General features: G+C 37.5%; 1 protein-coding gene across 1 annotated transcript; it reads right to left on the bottom strand.

Moving 5' to 3' along the window:
• Positions 1 to 5,414: 5,414 nt before the first annotated feature.
• NDC80 (NDC80 kinetochore complex component) lies at positions 5,415 to 19,851 on the bottom strand. Its single transcript, XM_074897757.1, has 16 exons — positions 19,751 to 19,851; positions 19,225 to 19,311; positions 18,367 to 18,490; positions 18,067 to 18,239; positions 15,581 to 15,683; positions 14,671 to 14,760; positions 13,363 to 13,456; positions 12,169 to 12,275; positions 11,194 to 11,338; positions 10,706 to 10,911; positions 9,375 to 9,527; positions 9,017 to 9,106; positions 8,121 to 8,213; positions 6,509 to 6,639; positions 5,901 to 6,003; positions 5,415 to 5,537 (listed from the first exon to the last, which is right to left on the bottom strand). The coding sequence occupies exons 1-16, from the start codon at positions 19,849 to 19,851 to the stop codon at positions 5,415 to 5,417; spliced, it is 1,923 nt and encodes a 640-aa protein (XP_074753858.1).
• Positions 19,852 to 21,086: the final 1,235 nt, after the last annotated feature.

Genomic DNA, 21,086 nt, shown 5'->3' with positions numbered 1-21,086 from the left:
ATGGGGTCCCCCATGGGCTGCAGGTCGGCATCTGCTCCACCGGTGACCTCCACTGGCTGCAGAGGCATGGCCTGTCCTCTCACTGTGGGCTGCAGGGGTGTCTCCCCCCCCCCCTTTCTTCTACTGACCTGTGTTTACGTAGGTATCTTCCTCAACAACTTCTCCTCCCAGGTCCCCTTCTTGGATACATTATCACAGAGGTGCAGCCACTGTCCCTAATGGGCTCAGCCTTGGCCAAAGGTGGGTTGTACTTGGGACTGGGGGAGCTTTGAGAAGCTTCTCACAGAAGCCACCTCTGTAGCCCCTTCGCCTGTTACCAGAACCCGACCATGCACAAACCCATCCCAACACCATACAGACCACACATCACAAAGACTCCTTGTTATCACAAAGCTGTTGATAAGGACTTCTGGAATGAAGGGACAACACAGTCAATCATCCTGTAGACAGACTTGTGATCCTATCTACCTCAGATAAATACCGGGACTGGTAGACCCTTATGAAGTGGGGTTCACAAAAGGTCGACTCTCCTGAGGGCAGTGGAGCACAACAGGCACCTGTTATGTTTTATGTAGTAGCCTATGGACAGACCAGTACCGCAGACAGTCTCAACTGTGAGCAGTAACCTAGAGCATTTTCTCTGCTTGGCAATCATTACTGTTCCCTGACCTGCGATAAGTAACAGTTGCCTTTTATTCCTCTAGTGAATTTTTAATCTGCAAATCTGAGAAACAGATGGCAAAACTGCATGCAGATACTCTTCTGCCAGATCTTGCTGTTGTACTGATGCAAACTGACATCTGCTAGAAAAATCCTGTAAACAAATCTAGTCCTACAGAAAAAGCCTGCAAAATTAAGTTTTCTTGGGCTGACTGAGCAGTCTCTGTCACTCTCCTGATGTAGGACTGAAGATGTCAGTGCACTTCCCTGAGCTATGCCATTAGCTAAAGCATCAATAGTCCCTCATCCAGTGAGAACACTGAGGGCTGTATGTATCTTCTGTGTTTCTTCCGTTCCTTAAAAAGGAATGGACACTGTCAAAAACTTTCAACAAGCCCCTAAAATGTAAAACTCCAATGAATATACAATGGCCCGATATGGTGGAGATCTTTGCAAGGAAAAAGACCTCAACAATACATGATTTCATCACGCTAGGACCCTTTTATGGCCAAAAATCTGGAGAGAGCAAGTATTGAAAAAACAGGTCAATTCCCTGTTCTATTCTACCGCTAAAAGAGGAAGATTAACTGACTCAGAAGTAGACACTAAGGTTTCCAGTATTAAAACAAAACAGTGCTCCCCAGAGAGGAGTGGAAAAATAACGTATTTAATCTCCTCAGATTTTTTGCAGTGCCTAGAATACGTACATACCAAATAATCAAATCATCTAGGTTGGAAAAGACCTTGAAGATCACCTAGTCCAACCATTTACCTAACATTGACAGTTCCCAACTACACCAGATCCCTCAGCGCTATGTCATCCTTACTCTTAAACACCTCCAGGGATGGGGACTCCACCACCTCCCTGGGCAGCCCATTCCAACGCCCAACAACCCCTTCCGGAAAGAAATGCTTCCTAAGATCCAGTCCAAACCTCCCTTGGTGCAACTTGAGGCCATTCCCTCTTGTCCTATCGCTTGTTACTTGGTTAAAGAGGCTCATCCCCAGCTCTCTGCAACCTCCTCTCAGGTAGCTGTAGAGGGCGATGAGGCCTCCCCTCAGCATCCTCTTCTCCAAACTAAACACTCCCAAGTTCCCTCAGCTGATCCTTGTACCACACGTGCTCCAGACCCTGCACCAGCTTCGTTGCCCTTCTCTGGACATGCTCGAGTCATTCAATGTCCTCCAAGAGTCACTTGGCTTGAAAGACTGTGGACTTCCTTTTTACTATAGAACACTGCTGCAGGGAGTTTTCCCTCTTCTTATTGCAAAGGGAATGCCTTCAGCTCTTGGCCTTTTTTTTTCCAGAAATAATATAGTAAAAATATATACATGGCTTTCAGTTCTACCACAAAAAGTGGAGCGGGGATGACAGCTCCCATTAAAGGCCAAAGTGCACAAAATACTAGAAGTATTACAGAAGCAACAGAAAGCAACATGTTAACTAGCATGGAACTAAAGACTTGCATAGACACGCAGAACTGTACATTGGTTTTAGCAGTGAGAAGGGTCTGAGTAGCCTCATACATGTGAGCTGAACAAGCCGCAAAGTGAGAAAAGCCTTATCAGGCTACTGTGATGCACTCAAGAAGTACTCCAAAAAGAACTACCCAGTTCTTGACAGTGATGTGAATTTCTGACAACAAAATTTAGCATACTCCAGGGAAGAGAACAAACCTATACACAGAGCTCTACCGTGCTTCTACATCATAAAGTGTTATTTTTTTACAAGTAGGTTGAAAAAAAAGTCAGATGAAAAGGTGGTCATGTAAAGGAAATAGTCCTTTAATGCTTAAGATAGCAAAAGGTTGGTTGGGAAGATTAATGCCAAAGGGATACCTGTGTGCATAATTCAGTTGTCAAAGTAGCTTGGACCTATGTTGCTTAGTTTCTAAAAAGCCATCTATTTTTAAAAAGGTTAAGACAATTTTTATTCCTTTGCAATTTATAGGAAACAGATGTTTCTATATTTATATTTCTTCTACACAATGCATGTTTAATAGTAAGGAGAATCATGGAATTATTATCTACTGCTAAGATAATTATCTAATAGTTCTTCCAGGAAAATCAAATTAATTGTGCTTTTTATATCATGTTTCTATACTTGCAGCAAGAATCTATCCTTCAGAGAAACAGGTTTAATAAGTTTTACTAAGTATAAAAATACATATATTTAAGGCATATTAAGTAAACTGTACAAGATACACTAGCAATGAGGGAGCTGTAACAAAAGCCAAAAAATTTACGAACAACTCATACTACTGAAATTTGCAGGTGCCGGTGGTAGATTCTGATTAAGACTTTACATTCTTGTAAAAAAAGAAACAAAACTAAAATCAAGAGCAGTAATTGTGTCCTAGTGTCTATTTTCTAAATTTTAAAGCCATATTCCAGAATACAAATAAAAAATAACTACCTGACTTCAAATATTACATAGGAGCCATGTTCAAGAAACATTGAAAAATTACCTCCATTTTCAAATGTAAAGATGTATTACCTAGTAAACACTGGCCAATGTTAATCTATGTTATATTATGACATAAAAATCCCCCTAGTATTTTACAGAATCTAGGTTGAAGCCAGAGCTGGTCACTTGTTTAACTGACCTACAGACTAATAGTTCAGCCCAATAACAAAAGCATGTTGTGCACATTACAAATGTAGATGTTTATTAAATTACTTTAATTTCTGAATATTACATTTGCCAGTATGTGAAGGAAGGTTGTTGTGACCTTGTTTCTTTAACTCATTACCACTGGGTTAGTATTAGTCCTTGAAAATGACATTTATTTTGCTTCCATTTACTAGACAACTAACTGATTCATATGGTAGAGAACCTGCAGATACCAATAAACACAAGAACAGTCAGTTACAGAAGCAGAGACAAACAGGTATCAGGCAGCCAAGAGCAAGCATAGCCTCTAAATAAGCACATATTTTAAAGGAACATGATTGTTCTGTATGGTTTACAGTTTTGCTTAATTAGAAGACTATTGCTTTAGATAAAAACATTAGAAAGACCACAAAAGATAATAGCTTCTAAAGAGAAGGAACTGGGATTTGATAAGGACTAGGCTGTTAACAGAAGAAAAAGTAAGAGTTTTTAAAGGTAAAATTTTGAGGACAGCAGAAGAAAGCAGAAATACTACCCACCTGTCAGAAAACTTCTGTAGCTGTCAGAATTAAACTTATGGGGTACAACAGAAAACCAGAAAGTTAGAACTTAAATCATGCCATCATTATCATAATATCTGAAATAAAATTCTATTCACACACTATGTTAAGAACAACTGAGTTTTATATGCTCTGCAGAAATAGCCTAGAATTAAAGACAATTCAGTTTTTATTTGCAGTCTGTGTGCAGGTAATCCAACTTAAATTTTGTTGTGTATCCTAGGGATCTGTGTTTTATTCAAATATTGTGTCTCATTATAGAATTAAGAGGAAACTTCATTTCATATATCAGCTGCTAAGAACCTTTGAACAGACTGCAAAGTTGGTTTTATTATTGTATATTTGAATCAGTTATATCAATTACTGAACTCTTAAAAACACTGAAATACTTCAATACTTTTATTAGGAGATACCATCATAAACTAAACTATCCAAGACACAAATGCTGACTATTTTTTTTAAGACAAAGGTATATACAGAGTAGATAAGATAGTACTTCCACATGGCACTGAACAAAGAAGTACATGCCCAAGAGATGGGGTTACATTTTCTTCAACGTATTTGGACTGGAGCTCCCCATACACTAATTTTACCGCAACTTTTCTGAGGAAGAAAAATCAAATAGAATTTGTCTTACTCATCTAACAAGAAGAAAGCAAACTCATTTTAGACCATTTTGATGTATCCAACATTAGCCAAATCTATAACTGATCAACTATATTGCCAGAATTCCTGTACTGTCCTACTTAGAGCTATCTCTGGTATACATATTTAAGCAGCAAGTGAGGTTTCATCTGGGACTATGAGCAGTTAGACAGAACTTTGTCTATCTTTCTTTCTCTACACTATTTACAAGACCTCTGTATAACTACTACTGATCTTTTCCAAGAGGTTTTTGTTAAAAAAAAAATTTTTTTACTCATGTAAGAGGGGTCTATGGGCAGTTTCATAGATAACTGAACAAGCAGCAGACTGAAGGACATTTATGTTTGGTCTTGCTACTAAAAGGCAGGCTTAAGGATGTGCACTGTTATGTATGTGTCCTAAATATATACATACATCATGAAATGCACAAACTATACTCCAGAAGGGAAAGCATAACTTCTCCCAGCAATTTTACATGTTTACAAAAAACACTAGTTATTTTTAAGTAGCAGTATTTCAAGTTGTCAGTACCCTCTGCATTTGTGCTGCCACCACAGTTCCATCCTAAATTCCATTCTGGCTTCTTATTTTAACAAGTTAACTGTACTCTTGTCTTACTAATGTTTCTAGAAGAGCACAAATGATTGGATTATAAAGAAAAAATGAAATTAAGTTGTTCCACAGTTGTCTTGTCAGAGATGTTTGTAATCATGTATAATACATTGCAAGGAGTAAGTGTAAGCAAAAGCTTTTTAAGAAAATGAAAATATATTGTTTAATTCTTTAATGTACTTGTGTCAATAAAATGAAGGTCGTAAACATTTCCTCGCACTTAAAATCAGTTTTACTGCTAAACACAGGAAGTTCCTATCTTTTAGAAGGCATCATACCAGATCTTCAAAACCACAAAATTTTCATCTTCACCTTTTTGGTAATTACAAACTTTCAGCCTTTTTTTTATAACTGTCCCGAATTCCGGTCAAGGTTGACAATAGATCTTCAGACATGAATTCTTCATAGTCTCTGTCAATCTTCACATTCTGCTCATCAAGATATTTCTGGAAGAGAGTTACAGAAAGTGTATTAGAACTATCCTGGTCTCTGTCATACTAGTTCTTACTAAAGCATTTTAAGCAGCCATTGTACAGGTTAAGTGATTGCAGTTAAACATTTCCCTGAAAGCTATCTACCAGAAGCAGATTAAACCTGAAGGGATGTTACTGCTGAAATGTAATGATCAGTTCTGTTTATTTATACCAAAGGTTTTGTCAACAAATTTAACTAGAATCCACAGACTCAGTGCAGCAGCCCTAAATAACCAATACTTTATTGGAAAGAGTAAGTTCTAATTTCCATGTGTTTAACTGCAGTTGCAAATGTCTCTAGGAAGATTTAATTCTGAATATCAAAGTTTAGCTTACCTCTATAGATACTACATGAGTAGCAATCACTTCTAAAAGACGATTCAAGTTATCACCAGCTTTCCTGCTCCCTTCTGTTGTTGTTTGCATAACAACTTGATATCTAAAAAGACATTCAAAGTCATGTCCATAATTATAAAATTCCTGACATCTAAAACAATCACTTCACCAAGTCTGATATACCGTCATCTTTAGCCATAATTATTTCAGTTAACGCTAATTTTAACCAAGTTAGATTTGTATATTAATAGTCAACTCAATGCCAACCAGTAAGAAACAAAGTACCTTAGAGTCAGACTAGTCTTTCCAGACTTTTGGCTCTAAAAATGTAGTTGTCACTTAAGTTTGGAAACAAAAGAATTTCCTTACTACAACCATATATGTGAAAAAAATTACTTGGAAAACAGGAGTTCTGATACAGCAGACAGATATTCAAGCAAAATACCAAGTGTTGAGGAGAAACATCTTTCAATTGTGAATTTAATATACTGAGATGGATACCTGCTCACCAAAGAATTTTACGTTAGGATTCAAAAAAATGTCTTTATCCTTAAAACACATAAAACCCAACAGAAACCACACAAACAACTTGAAGTTATGGGCCTTACTGCCGTTGAAGATCATGCAATTCATTTGTGGCTTCACTGAGACCTTCATTGACACCACTCTCAAGTAATTGTTTATGCTTCTCTAACAATTCCAACTCATTTGCACATTTTTGCTCTTCCTCTTCTGCCTCCTGTGAACATGAGGAAAGAAGAAAAAAATAAATACAAATGGACTGCATAACTCAGGAAGTAATCAGGATTTTTCTCCTTTATATTACCTGATTACATCCTGGTATTTGAATTCAGAATTCACACTGGAGTGTACTTAGAGAAGTAACTCTAAACTCGGAACTAAAAAACCCAAGGACATGCCCACAAATAAAGTTTCAGGTATTTTCTGAATAATTTTCCACTCAAAACCAGCCTAACCTCCCCTTTATTTCTCTAAATGTATTTCAAGGTCTGTGTTGCAGCAGTTTTTCCTTCCGAGTTCATTTAAAAAGTGTTATTTACTTAAATAGCATAGAAATGGAATGTCGTGAACAACTGTTTCCAGGTTAAAAAAAAAAACAAATCACATTTGAGTAAGAAAATTGCTTTTCCCTTTTGTGTTTGAAAGATGAGTACGAAATGTAAGTAATCACCATTCCAATGAGAATGACATTGTTGAGATTATACTTTGCACAATAGCAAACTAAATTCCACCATCAATTAAACATGCATTTCTGGTAAATTACTGAAACATCATCTTTCAAAAATAATTTTAATACCGAAGTATTATGGATAGCATTTTAAAAATTACGCAAGAAATTACATGACTATGTCTTCTTATAACCATCCAGCTGCAACTGTGTATTTTATGAGCTCACCTTAAGAAAAAAACATACGCAACAGCATAGATCAAATGCTAAATTTCAGATGTTTTTGAAAGCAATAAGCAGGTATTAGCAATGAAATAACCCTGTTTCATGATTAAAGCACAGAAGTTTGTATTTGTAAGAGCAGGTATGTTAAACACTGGCTTAGTTTAAAAAGCATTTTTTGCCTGGGGACCACAGCAACCAAAACCATACTGTTAGAGAAGTTGGGAGGTACTGAAGCAGCCACTTCATTGTTAACTGGCTGTGCTTTGTTGCTAAACTAGAAGTGAGTAAAAGGATAGGGACTGCTCCCCTACTGAGGAATAAAAACAAACAAAGCAACAATTCTATACCATTCAAACATTTAATGTGCTTTCAGTCAAATGTTTTCCTTAGTTTTTACTGCAATTAAACATGTTTACTAAAAACTGTAAGTGTATTTATTATATAGAAATGGAATAAACAAGGCAGATTCTGTTAACTAAAATCTCTTTCAGGCACATGCTTTGAGACATTCTGAGGTCTGGAGATGATTGCCACTGCTTTTATTACTGGATATAGTAGCTTATGATTTACAGGATCTGCCGAAGTACTATGCCAAATTTTCTTACAAGAAAGTGAAAACTGACTTGCTTAAGGTAGCATTCAACTGTTTCTGAAAAGAATGAGAGAATCCTGCAAGAGGAATGGAAGGAGGCAAGGGCAGAGGTCCAAACAAACTAAAATGCAAACAAAACACATGCATAAACACAAAGATTAGGGATAAGGATGTCATTAAGGATAAATTGTCATCAACCTATAGGAAGTTCTACCTTAAGCTTCTGATGGTAAAGATCATCCAACTTTTCAGCCTCTTCTTTCAGCATTTTCACACTGCTTTTCTTATCCACTACCATTACGTTCAGCTAGAGTGAAAACATAACCAAAAAAGTATAATTCAAAATGAATTCCAACATATAAATCCATGCCATCACAAACAACACATGGCAGCCCAGAAATATTTAAAGTGGGCTAGGCTGGGATAGCATTAACTTTCTTCACAGCAGGCTGTATGGTGCTTTGTTTGGGATAAGCGGCTAAAAACTGTTGGCAACACACCAATGTTTTGGCTGTTGCTGAATCGTACTTGCACAACATCAAGTCTTTCTTTCCCTCCCATGGCGCCTCACTAAGATAGGGGTAGGCAAGAGGTTGGGAAGGCAAGTGGCCAGGACAGCTGACTAAAATTGGCCAGAAAGATATTCCATACCATGTACTGTCATGCTCAGCAATAAAAGCTGAGGTAGGGGAGGAATAATGGGGAAATAAAATTCTCCTCCTTCCAATCCATCCTGAACCCAAGATTGCTAAAAATTTTTCTGATGGCAACTTGTCAGTGATAGTAAGAATGGGTGACTTACTAAAAACAAATCTTTCCAATGTGTATGGTCACATATATGTAAGCTGCATAATCTTCAATGCAGGGCATACACATTATTTCAACCAGAAGGATATCCTAATTCTCCCGCAAAATTTAGGTTCCATCATTATTAAAGCAATCTTCTCACAGCTTCCCCCCTGCCACTCGCCCCCCAAAAAACCCCAACCCAACGAAAAACCCCAACAAAACCAACCCAAGCAAAAAGCAACCCACTTCACCCATGCAAAAGGTCAAATGAGACCAGCAGGTAGCATTAGGGTACTTTAGTCCTAATCTTCATTAGCATACCTGTTCCAGAGTATCTTCCAAAGTCATTTTCCGTTGAGTAGCTTTCCTAATTTCTTCCTCAGTCTGGTTTATGATCTCCATGAGAGGAGCCTGTAATACACATACAAGATCATCTGGTTAATGGAATTTGTTAGTTTGAACTAACCCCAGTACATCTTTTCCCTCTCCTGTTTTTATTTAGGCTGCTGTACCCTCCAATACCAAATTTCCTTCCTATATTATAATGTAGTTATGGCAATGCATCACACAAGCTTTTCAATGAAGTTTCATGGAGGGGTTAAGAACTACCTTTCCAACATTTCTGATTAACATATTTTTGTAAGTGGTAACAGAAACATTCAGTGTTAACCCTACTTACCTTGATCTGAGTTCTGTATTTGACTAGGCAATTTGGTCCTGTCTCAGGATTAAACTGAATCTCAAAGTCGTGGCCTTTGGAATTCTCAGCACTTACTGGAATTAATTTCAGCTTTCGAGCCAGTTTATGATACTCTGCCAGTTGTATTTCAATCTGTTCAGAGGAGGAAAGGGCAAAAATTGTAGAATAAATACAAGTGAAAAGCTTTAAAAAAAATTCATATAGTACTTTAAACAGGTTTCTGAGTTGCTCTGTACAAACATGATTCCATGTCATGCCACAGTATGCAAGAGCTGTATGTATTGGCAGTCGAGCAGTTTGCACTGTTTGGATTAAGTGCTGTTTTATGACTCTTTGAGTTTGCTCTGCAAGGCTTCTCAGTGTATATGGTTGAGACTGAATGGTTTCACCCATGGTTTTCCCTAATTCTCTGCCATATTTTTTTGTGCCTCAACTTTCTGAGGATAAGTTGATAGGGAAGGAAAAACATGCTTGGAAATAGTACAAATAACCAAAACAATGATCAGTTATGTTGATATGCCTTCTGTCATTGGTTTTGACAAGAGACGCCACGCAGCCACACATCCTAATAACAAACTTTAATTTGAGCATACATCTAGACAAACCTTATTAAATGCTCTATGTTCTGATTAATGAGTGCCATTTACACACAAACACACAAAAAAAGTTTTTTTTCCAGTTTATGTGCTTCATACTTGCACAGTATGAAGAATTTAAGTTAATACCAGGTGCTTGATAAAGCGTAACCCTGCCACATGCAAAACATATGTGACCCTTTTTTTTTTTTTTTTAGTTCTCCATCTAGCAAAGCAGTTTTTAAATCCCACCACTCACGGGACCACATCTTTTGATTCTGTTTGAGGGAACTGAATTTAGCCCTTAAAACCTATTAGAACTTCCCCATAAGGGACCAATTTGTCCCTAAATGCATGCAGAAATATTTATTCAAAGCACTAGTTTTGTATTACTTCCTTGCTATGAAATCTTAACATTAGCCTGAAATTGCTTGTTACCAAAGCTCTCGAAGCTGTAAGTGAGAGCTGACACAGCGGTGCATATTCTAGCTCTGTCCCTTATGATGCAGGAAAAAAAAAAGTAATACTTTTCTATCATGTTCAAAATAGAAAAGGGCAAAAAGAAAAGAAATATTTTTCAGAGAGATAAACAGAAGTCATTCTTGTCACTTTAGCCTGTTAATACATGTCTATGCTGTTGTTAGATTATTTAGGAAAGAAGTTAGCAATAGTCCCAAGTCCCAAGCATGATGAAAACTGATAGCCACCTCTCAGTGTAGTAGGGTTTTCACATACCGCCTCTTTATTCCTCGCGTATTTTAGCTCTTCATTCCACAGCTGATGTTCTTCTGCTTCCACTTCCTTAGTCAGCTTGTTAATGGTTTGCTGCAACTCATTTCTCTCATGATTTATTCTCTCAATGTCCGCAACTGAGTACTTTTGGTTATCAAAGATGTGCTGGAGACGGGCATTCTCCTGCTTCATTGTTTCTACTTCCATTTCTAAGTTCACAAAACATTTGTGAAAAGGATGTAAAATACCAGCCTATATAGTTAAACCTGATCTCTCTATTCTTATGAGTAAATAATATCTGTATTTCATTACTCTAGTGTACAAACAGCTATCAGCCAGAAAAATCTCCTTATTAGCTATCCATTTTGGAAAGTTTACTTAGTGTATGATAATGCTACAAATATCTCAATTCTGTCCTGAAGCTGAGAAATACAATTATTTTAAACCTATTTCTAGCTTCACTATCCCATTTGTGATCAAGACCTTCTTACCCACTGTCCGAACTTCCTCATTAACACCTTCCATTTTTTGATCAAGGATGGCTATATGAGATTCCAGATTAGCCAAATAAGCCTGGTATTTCTGGACATCCGCTTGAAGAGATGATTTCAGGTTTCGTAGTGATACTCTACGATCCTAGTAGATGGATGGAAAGAACAACCACTATTATATTGATCTAAAATAATGATCTGGCTTTCCAGACAAGACAGTAGAATAATTGGTCAACTTAAAGAGTATAAATATAAGACTAAAAAACTTTAATAAATTTTTATTTCTGTGACAGCTGAAACAAGTTAAGCATCTTTAAAATAAAAAAGGCTGAAAAGATGGTTTGTACCATACCATAATTCTGGCATTTCTGCTTTTAGTCTTTGATTTGCATTAGGCATTGCATTAAGAAAGTTCTTACTACAGGTAAGTCACCACTTAATTATAATAATACACAAAGGGCAGACAAAACTAAGGACAAGAAAAGCTGGGAATACAAGCAGCACATTTTGCATAGTATGCAGGAGTCTCAATTTGAAAGTTGCACAGAAACTAAGCTATTTTTCAACTCATAATGTATTAAAAGCGGAGTCCATATTTTCAAACAAAGTATCTTCCCTAAAATATATTGTTAGCACTGAATCCCATGCTCTCATCCACCAAGAAGTTCTTATACCAACTCTTTTAAAGCAGGTAATGTTGAAGGTCAGAAAAAAATGTGGTTCAAGTATTTTATTAATATTTCAGCCAATGCAAGATCTCACCACTTGAAAATATCTGCGCAATATCAAACAAACAGTGACTGATGACTCCACAGTAAATGCCTTGTACTGTAATGGTGTAGTCTATAATAACCTGGCCTAACTAAAATCTCTTAGAGCACTGAAAATAATTTTCCATTTGTTGTAATCTTTGTTTAATAGGTGACAATAATGGTCAATAGTAGAAAATTCAACTCCACCACACGATTTACTAACCGGCTCACTTTCCTTTTCTTTTTCTAGTCTTGCAATCTCTTCATGAAGTCTTTTGTTGTCAGCTGCTAAAACTTCTATCTGGTATTCATCTATATTAAATAAATCCTCTGAGAAAAAAAAAAACATAAGGAGGGGGTGTGGTTACAAATTTATTTTACTCAGTGTTATCACCTAATCTGAGTATCTGTGCTTTAGCTTCAGCACAGTAAATACCCATTATCTGGACAATTATTTTAAACTAAAAAACCCACAAGAAAACAACCAAACCCATCAAAAACCCCCTTTCATTACAAAGCAAATAGGCAAAAAGCCCAAAACGAGAAGAAAAGTTTTTCAGTCCTCATGTCATAAAAGATCTCAAAATCACTCCTGTGAGGTTAGTTTCCAAACTCTCAATAGAACCCGCACTACAGATTAGTGGTTGTTTAGATAAATTTCATCTGTTCCAGCTTAACAAGGTGGTCTGACTTGTATAGTCCTTTCTGATCCACATACTTCCTTGCCTTGAGACATCTTTTCCCTTACTTCTCTCAGTCTTTGCCAAACAATGGCATGATTACTTTTTCCTATTAATATCTAGTAAGTCCAGTAACTTATGTTTCCTCTCCAATTAATGGCTCCAGCTTGCAGCAGAAGTGTCCCTTAGTCTGTTTTTTCACAGGAGGGCACAGAAAGTGAAAAATGTGTTTCCTCTTTGTTCTCATATTGTTTGTATTTCTGTTGTTGAGTCAAATAATTTTCCTGAAGACAAACACAGATGCATGCTGAATCGTATATGGGAACCTTCACAATAGGGTTTAGAACTCTTGCAGACTGTTTTCAGAGCTTTTAGAAGCTGAACTTCCTTACTCATCAGATGTGCAGCCTCTGGTAATATTTTCCTTTTTTTAACTTTGTCAGACAGAAATAAGAATTATCTGCATAGATGGAACTGTCATCTGAAGAACTGTGAACTTCTGTTGCAAAGGCATTGAAAATAATAGGGTTACACAGCTGACAGTAGAGCATGACCCATCTGTCTGTACTAGTAACAATGCATAGAAAAAAGAGAATTAAGTCAAAGTAACTGAGAGGAACTCAGGAATTTCAGGTTCCCTTACCTCAGATTACTTTCATTTCTAAACGGAGCAAAACTGATGCTAGAAGAAAAACCAGTAACACAATGAAATACTTAATTAAAACATGAAAACTTACTTAATTTTGACTGCACTTCTGCATCCAGTTCTTCAAAAGTATCTCTCCCTTTCATGAAGAGCTCATAGCACTTCACAGAGTAGTCCATGAAAAGCTGAAAACCATTTAAAAAGTTTTAATTTAAATGATTTAAGGCGCTGTAAAATATCTAGATAGTCTAAATCTACTCAACCAATGAAATTAAACAGACACCAAAAATATCTTTCACTGGTTTGACTGCACTTCTGTAAAAATCAAATTTTTTTCCTCCCATTAAACAGATAATATCCAGGCAGAAGGAGGCATCTAGAATTCACATTAAGAAAGGTCTGGAAATACTTGATACATTTTTCTGGGATATCTAACAAGGATAGTAAATACAGTATTTAAGAATTTATTATCTTGAAGCATGTGATCCTCTCAGGCTAGTTTATGGAAACTGTGGGTCTGTTTAACACACTTCTGCAGTAAATGTGGAGACATCACAGGAGTGATCTAGAATTTAAAAAAGTTCACCCAAAAAGAATTTACTGGACACTTTAAATTACAGATCTTTCAGAAGCAATTACACTAGTATTGTAAATTTTGCTTCAACATATATGCATATGCATCGGCATATAAGCACACATTTAATTTAAAAGCATTTTTACTTGTCAACTGTCAGGTGTGTAAACTTAGTCCAAAATTCTGATTTAATTTGATGTTTGCTATTTTCTAATTAAATGTTCTGGCACATTATACAACCTCTTCCAATGAGTTAACACTGAGGTAAATCTGAACAGCACTAATAATCTATGATAAATTCAGCAGGCTGCTGATTTTTAAGTGCTCAAATTAACATTGCCACCCTATTTTGTGCCTCAGAAATTAAACATTACAACCAATTTTTAGATGGCAAACTGAGTACCTATCAGCAGGAGCCATCACATTTACAATTAAGGCACTGTGTTTACATTGTGATGCTGTTAACCTTAGAAGACTGAAGTGTTAAAGAGAAATATACCTGAGACCCTACTAAGACAGTAAACAACCAGCATGACTCCCGTTCTCCACAAAGGAAAACAGAAGCAGTAGCAGCTTGGAGAATAAGGCATTTGAATTTAATACCCAGTCTTCACCAATAGACTGGCCATGATGCCTGCTCAGGAAACTAGTTGATCAGGCTTTTTATATAATGCTACAATACTTCCTAGAGAACTCTGTGAATATAAAACTAAACAGAATGTATAAATGCAGTTAAAATTGTTATGTCATATCTAAATTGTGTTGTTACAGCATATGGCAATATCCAGCTGAACAATTCTGATAATAATTCATTTTTAATGGTACCTTATTATGTACAATTCCATCATCTGTCTCGCCTCCCCAGCTCTGTCCATCATCAAATGATGGTGCATTTTCCCTCATGGCAGCATACAACTGAAAGGCACAGGTATACGTACAAAGAGCAAGTGTAAAGATAGCCATTAGTTTTCATATTAGTTTCATGTTCATGGTAAGCAGCAGAATAACACCGGATCAGGATTTCAGCAAGCAGGGTGTAATGGTGCTGTTCCAGAATGTGACCAATCACACCAGGGTAATGAGCCTGTGCTTAGCTGACAAAAAGCACAGACGAAGGGGCATTAACCAGACATTCAACACTGCTAAATTGCCTTGCTAAAACAAATGTGTCTTTTCAGCATAAAGGATGGGATTTTCATGTGTGTCCAATTCAGCAGTGGTGAACTTCTGTCACAGATTCCAAATTTTGCTCAGACCTGAGCTGGCAGCAACAGCTACCATTTTATAAAAACCCACCCAAACACCGCCCCCCCCCCCCTCTGTACAGCCACCACAGGACACCTGTATAATTGCTATTTAAAATTCCATCCTTAGACTTCAAATTTAAGGGAAGATGACAGATGTCACAAGATCTGCACTGAAGATACATGATTATACCGATTAACTTTTCAAGTTTTTATGAATGTATGTTGTCACTCCTCCCTCCCTTTCTCATACACAAATCTATCCAGTGCACACAGTAAAAAAAAATTACTATAATATGACATTAAAATCTCAGTTTAAAATTTTCTAAATGTAAGGCTAGGGGTTAGCTCCCAAATGGCAGGTAAGAACACCTATCTTTTTCTTTACATATCAAACAAAGATTTTTAGGAAATACTTAAGACACCTGTATCAAAACTAACATTCCAGCCTGAAAAGTGGAAATATTTGGCTTAAAGAAGACAAATGCTACCTTGACACAATCAATTAACCAAACCAAAGCTGTCACGATCTGAGGCCATGTGTGTGGTGCTCCCACTGTGTACATGGAGCTTTTTGACAAAGGAAAGGGGTACCTACAAGGCAAAAGAAAATACATTTTTAATAGCTGTGGCAAACAGTGATAAAAACAAACCAGCACATTTTTACATGTAGGTCAAGGCTCAGAAGGAAGAACTCAATCATACTTTATACTGTACATCAATGGGAGATAAGCTGAGTTCTTAGAGTCCTATTTTATTCAATTATTATGAGTTTCTCATTTTGTGTTTCGTAGAATCATAGAATTTCTCAAGTTGGAAGGGACCCATAAGCATCATAAAGTCCAACTCCCTGCTCCTCACAGGACTACCTAGAACCAAACCATATGACTAAGAGTATCATCCAGACACTCTTTGAACTCCAAAAGGCTTGGTGGGGTGATCACTTTCTTGGGGACCCTGTTCGAATGACAAACCACCCTCTCAAGTGAAGGACCTTCTCCTAACGTCCAATCTGAATTTCCCCTGATGCACCTTCATTCCATTTCCTCATGTCCTATCACTGGGCACCAGAGAGATCTGCACCTCCCCCTCTGCTGCCCCCCTTGAGGAACTTGTAGACTCTGATAAGGTCACCCCTCAGCCATCTCTTCTCCAAGCTGAAAAAAACCCACGTGATCTCAGACACTCCTCATAAGTCTTGCCTTTGGGACCTTTCACCATCTTGCTTGCCCTCCTCTGGACACACTCTAATAGGCCAATGTCCTTCTTATACTGAGATGCCCAAAACTGCACACAGTACCGCACAGAAGGCCACACCAGTGCAGTGTAGAGTGGGACAATGACCTCCCTCGACTGGCTAGCTATTGCAGAAATGATTGAAGAAATGGACTTTTTTTGCATATCTAAACAACAATTAAGGCCTCCTACAAAAAGAAAAAAAGGTAAACTATTCCTTCATACACTTCTTAGCACCTTCCCATTCAGCTTAGTATGTTGCCTCGGTCTTAGTAGCAGACAGGTCTGCCTTTCTCCTTCTGAAGCTACTATGGGAGGAGAGGTGAGCACTGCAGTATTAAGGAAAAAGGAAGTGGGTGCCCTGTGAGCATGAGGTGATTGATGATGAGACAAAGACCTCAAAGGAAAGACACCAAATGCAAAGAAGGGAATAATAGTCCAATGGATGATTAGACTTCCAAACTGGGTGTGCAAGCCTGAAGGATTTCTTAATATATGAAAATTGATACACAAGAGTCCTGTTCTCAGAGGGCAAGATTCTTGCTTCTTGAGTAAAGAGAAATGCAGTTGACGATCAGCTTAATGTCATGCAATTACAGAAAAGAATTTCAGAACAGCTGCCTATCAAAGTATTAATATTACCTATAAATATGAAACACAAAGGCTTTACTGCTAATTAGACATTGTCTCAAAATCTTCTACAGATAAGGAACACAGAAGTGTGGATTTTATTCCACCTTTAGACTGACAGCTGCCCAAAGTTATTTTAAGAACACAGGACAAGAAGCTACTGATAAAGCGAGAGTTCCAAATAAGTGCTCATGAGCCATCTGGCCTGAGAATTTTTTAAAATCAATTATTTACATTCATTTTCTAACTCTCAAAAGACAACTTAAAGTGAGTTCTCAAAATAAGTCTTTTTATCTGGGATTACACTCTTGATGCAGCAGAGCAAAGCTTCTTGAGAGCAACTTCCTTTTCAACATTTCAGCTAGGTCAGCTGTTCCAAATGTTATAGGTTAAAACAAAATTTTATTAAAATACTGAGAAACAAACAGAACAGATTTATACCTACATCTAAGGAGACCTAGCGCTTTGACACTATCATGAGCTGAAACCTACAGAAATACACTTTTTTTTTTAGTAAGACTGAATATTCACCATTATCAACAGGCAGAGGATTTTCTTTCTTGGAAGTGTTGGTGCATTAATGATTCCAAACACTTACTGAACAGGAGTAGAAATAAAACACCCAGCTACTTAGTGCTTTTTTCACCTCAGTGGTAATTTTTGTTATTTCCACCTCCTACTTCGAAAGCAGAATGAGAGAAGTTACAGGAAAAATTAGTTTTAACTAAATGAACCGGATTCAACAATTCTGCAATTTTTTTTTTAGTTCTTGGCTTTTAACAGAATGAACCAGAAGAGTCTGCAAAAAAAATTTGTCTGGCTTTCAAAGTTTAATACAACTAAAGATAATTAACTGGATTTTACATTACAATGCAAGCTTCAAACATCCTATAGTCCTGCAAGTTCAAATATAAAATGTAGAGTTTGAGAATCAGAGTAAACTTAGAGCTAAACAAAAGTGAAACAAAATAATCACACCATTGTAGGTTCAGTCTCATCTGAATAAATACTCCTATCCATTCTTCCCAGCTATCATGCGGCCTTCTTAGCTTTTAAAATTCTAGCAAAATCATATCTATTTAGCACAACAGACAAACAATAATGATCTTACCCAAGCTCTTTAAAAACTCTGGGAATTTCCTCTTCAAATTTTGAGTCAGGCAGTTCATAAGAAGGGCAGAGAAATCCATAGATAAAAGTGAAGATTTTTAAAAAGTCCTTAACTGATGGAGACTGCAGTGATTTCATGGAAACATTATGGGCGTAACCATTCTCAGCAAGAAACTGAGGAAAAAAACCATGGCATATTAGTCACTAAACATAATCAAAAGTTGAAGCCATGAAAAATAAATATTTTGATTAGTATGTTTTATGCCTAATAACGTACGTTTAGAATAAGTTAATAAGTTACCTCACAAAGCTGCTTGATGCATTGTTGGATGAATGACTTGTCATGAAGTGGCCTGGGGTCCTTGATCTTTTCTGTACCAAACACACCATACTGACTGTTGCGTGATCCTCCAGCCCCACTAGTCCTAAGAACAAAAAATATAGTTCTTGTGACAATACATACAAAAAAGAACCACCTTAATGTTTAAGTCACTACAATTGCTATTTTGATGTTTCTTTTCCATTTGTTACGCAAAGGGATGCCTGAAGGTTTCTCTTTATTTAGGGTGATTGGAAAAACATCAACTCATAAGCCATGATGCACAACAGTGCATCCTGTATCCTAGCTGAACATTTTCTTCATTTTATTGAAAGTTTTACAGAGCAGAAAAATACCCCAAAGATGAAGAAACAAAATGATGTAGGTGATTGAAAATAAAGGCTAAAATATTTAAGGAATATTTAAAAGGAATAGATCCCTGCAACAGTGGGGTCCTACGAAAGAAGACATCAGAATGCAGCAAGCCATGAACTAAGCTTCAAGATTACAGAATTTTGGAAGGTTTGCATCTTAGAGAGAAGAAGCTAAGGCAGAGTATATTGGAGATATTGTTCTTCCTTAAATAGGTCTTCCTTAAGTAGACCTTAAGGTCTGCAGGCATATCATTCCCAAGAGGAAGAACAGCTCTCAAAGCAATTCCTACTCCACAGAATTATTATTTAATGATCAAAGAGTGGAGGAAGGCAGACCTCAAGGTCTGCTGGCCTCAGATCCATTATTTCCTATAATGAAAAACTGTCAGGAGAGAAAAATTACAAAATTATGTAAGGACTGTTACCGTTTTAATTTACAGTACAAGAGATCTAAAGCTATCGATACCTCTTCCCAAAAAAGCTGACTTTTCTGTCCGAAGTTCCAGGTGTAGGTTTGCTCATGCTCAGCTTCCCAAACATACCTCTGTCCTTCCTGAGGGATAGAGAGTAGGATTCAAGTGACTTTTTGCTCATGTAAGAAAACTATAAACACATGCACGTAAGCCTACGCATCTTTAGTACGACAACATCTTAGAAAAGTCGACTGATTTTAATGCATTATTTATCCATTGTCAAAACTACTTCTGCAAGAAGATTTTTAAGTAGACATTTAATACACACATGCACCCTGCGACCTTCTAAGAAATATGTAAGAAAAAGTATTACAATTTGAAATGTGTCATGTGTAGATTGAAAAAGTTTTTTGCAGAAATGGAGCACTTGTGCAAATATATTTGGCTGCAAGGAGCCTTCTTCTCGCTGCTCCCATTTTTTTTTTTTCAGTTGCTACTCACACACTCGAATGCAGTACAGTAAATCTCTTCAGTTAGTTTTATATATCTATTCTTACCATGACGATCAGCAAGACTTACATCTGAGGTGTCTGAAGACCCATCTTGTTGTTGTCCTGTACTCTCAGTGCCATCATAGATTGCCGGCCACTGCTTCCGGCAGTACATGAGCTTCGTCTCATTGTGACTAAACTGTAAACCACAATCTGTCAGTATTGGAAAATCCAGGATCTAAGAGTATTTGTTTTTTTAAACACCATAATGACCTTCTAAAGTGTCAGAATAAGCAAGCAGAACTGTACTTTGGACCAACCAGTCTGACAGACAGTTTCCAGAAATACTGGGTTCTCTTAAAAAAAAAAAAAAAGCACGTGTCAAACTCCAGAATGACATAGTAGCAGCCACAGCCTTTCAAATTAGCTGTTTTATTGATGAAAGTGGTAGCGCTTCTTACAAACCTGCTATTTTGTCTCTATTTATATCTAGTCATTTCTAAGGTACAGGTTCCAAAAGCAAAACGGCTTAAGAAGTTTCTCAGTCCAGTCAGCTGAGAGGAAGGCCACGCTAACATGACTGCTGTTTCTAGCACTTCAGTCACCTATCTGTTCCTCAGCCCTTAATTCTGAGCCTGCTTAATGACTTCGCAAATGATCTCACAGTGTCATAGCACAATAACCGGAAAGTCAATTCTGAGATAATATTATGGCTATCTTCAGACTACACATGCAAAATATAAACTTAACTGAAAGTACTGAACTGTCCCCACTGTGGCATTAAATAGTATTTTCAGGTAAATAGAATTAACTCTACAAAAAATGCCAACAGATCCTCTGTGGAGGGCAAAAGTTTTATTTGTGGAGTGGGCTCAAATGACTGAATTTTAACTAATCAAAAAGTCTTCATAACAAAGATTACTAAAACACACTGTCAATATAAATTGCGTTTCAGGATCACACTTCTAGTTCCACTTCTCAAAAACCATGACAGAAGCTTAGCTTAGGGCCAGTTCGTGGGGCAGTTTATCCATGACCTCATTGTCTCTGGTGAAGAAGCTACAGTCTTTCGTTCCTTTACCAGGGATCCATCGCAGACCGAGTAAATTGTTCTCGTAAACATACCAAACGACTAGTTTAAGAGCAGAGTTTGCTAGAGTCAACACGCCGGCAGAAAGCGGCAGGAGGGCGGCAGAACTGGGTCCAGCGACACCCACTTACACGAACAGCGCGTACCAAAGGCAAGCGGGGAAGCCAGCGGCGTTCACACACCAACAGCCCGACACTCCCCGCCGCCGCCGGGCCCACCCCTCTTAGAGCCCCGACTTTCCCCCGGGGCTCGGCCGCCGCCTGCCCCCCACCTGGCAGACGCCAGCCAGCCCCGCTCAGCGGGGGGTGCCCGCGCCGCGGGGAGACCCGTCCCC

The sequence above is a fragment of the Athene noctua genome, chromosome 2 (genome assembly GCF_965140245.1).
Source record: "Athene noctua chromosome 2, bAthNoc1.hap1.1, whole genome shotgun sequence".
Lineage (NCBI taxonomy): Eukaryota > Metazoa > Chordata > Aves > Strigiformes > Strigidae > Athene > Athene noctua.
This window is presented reverse-complemented; position numbering and strand designations above follow the sequence as displayed.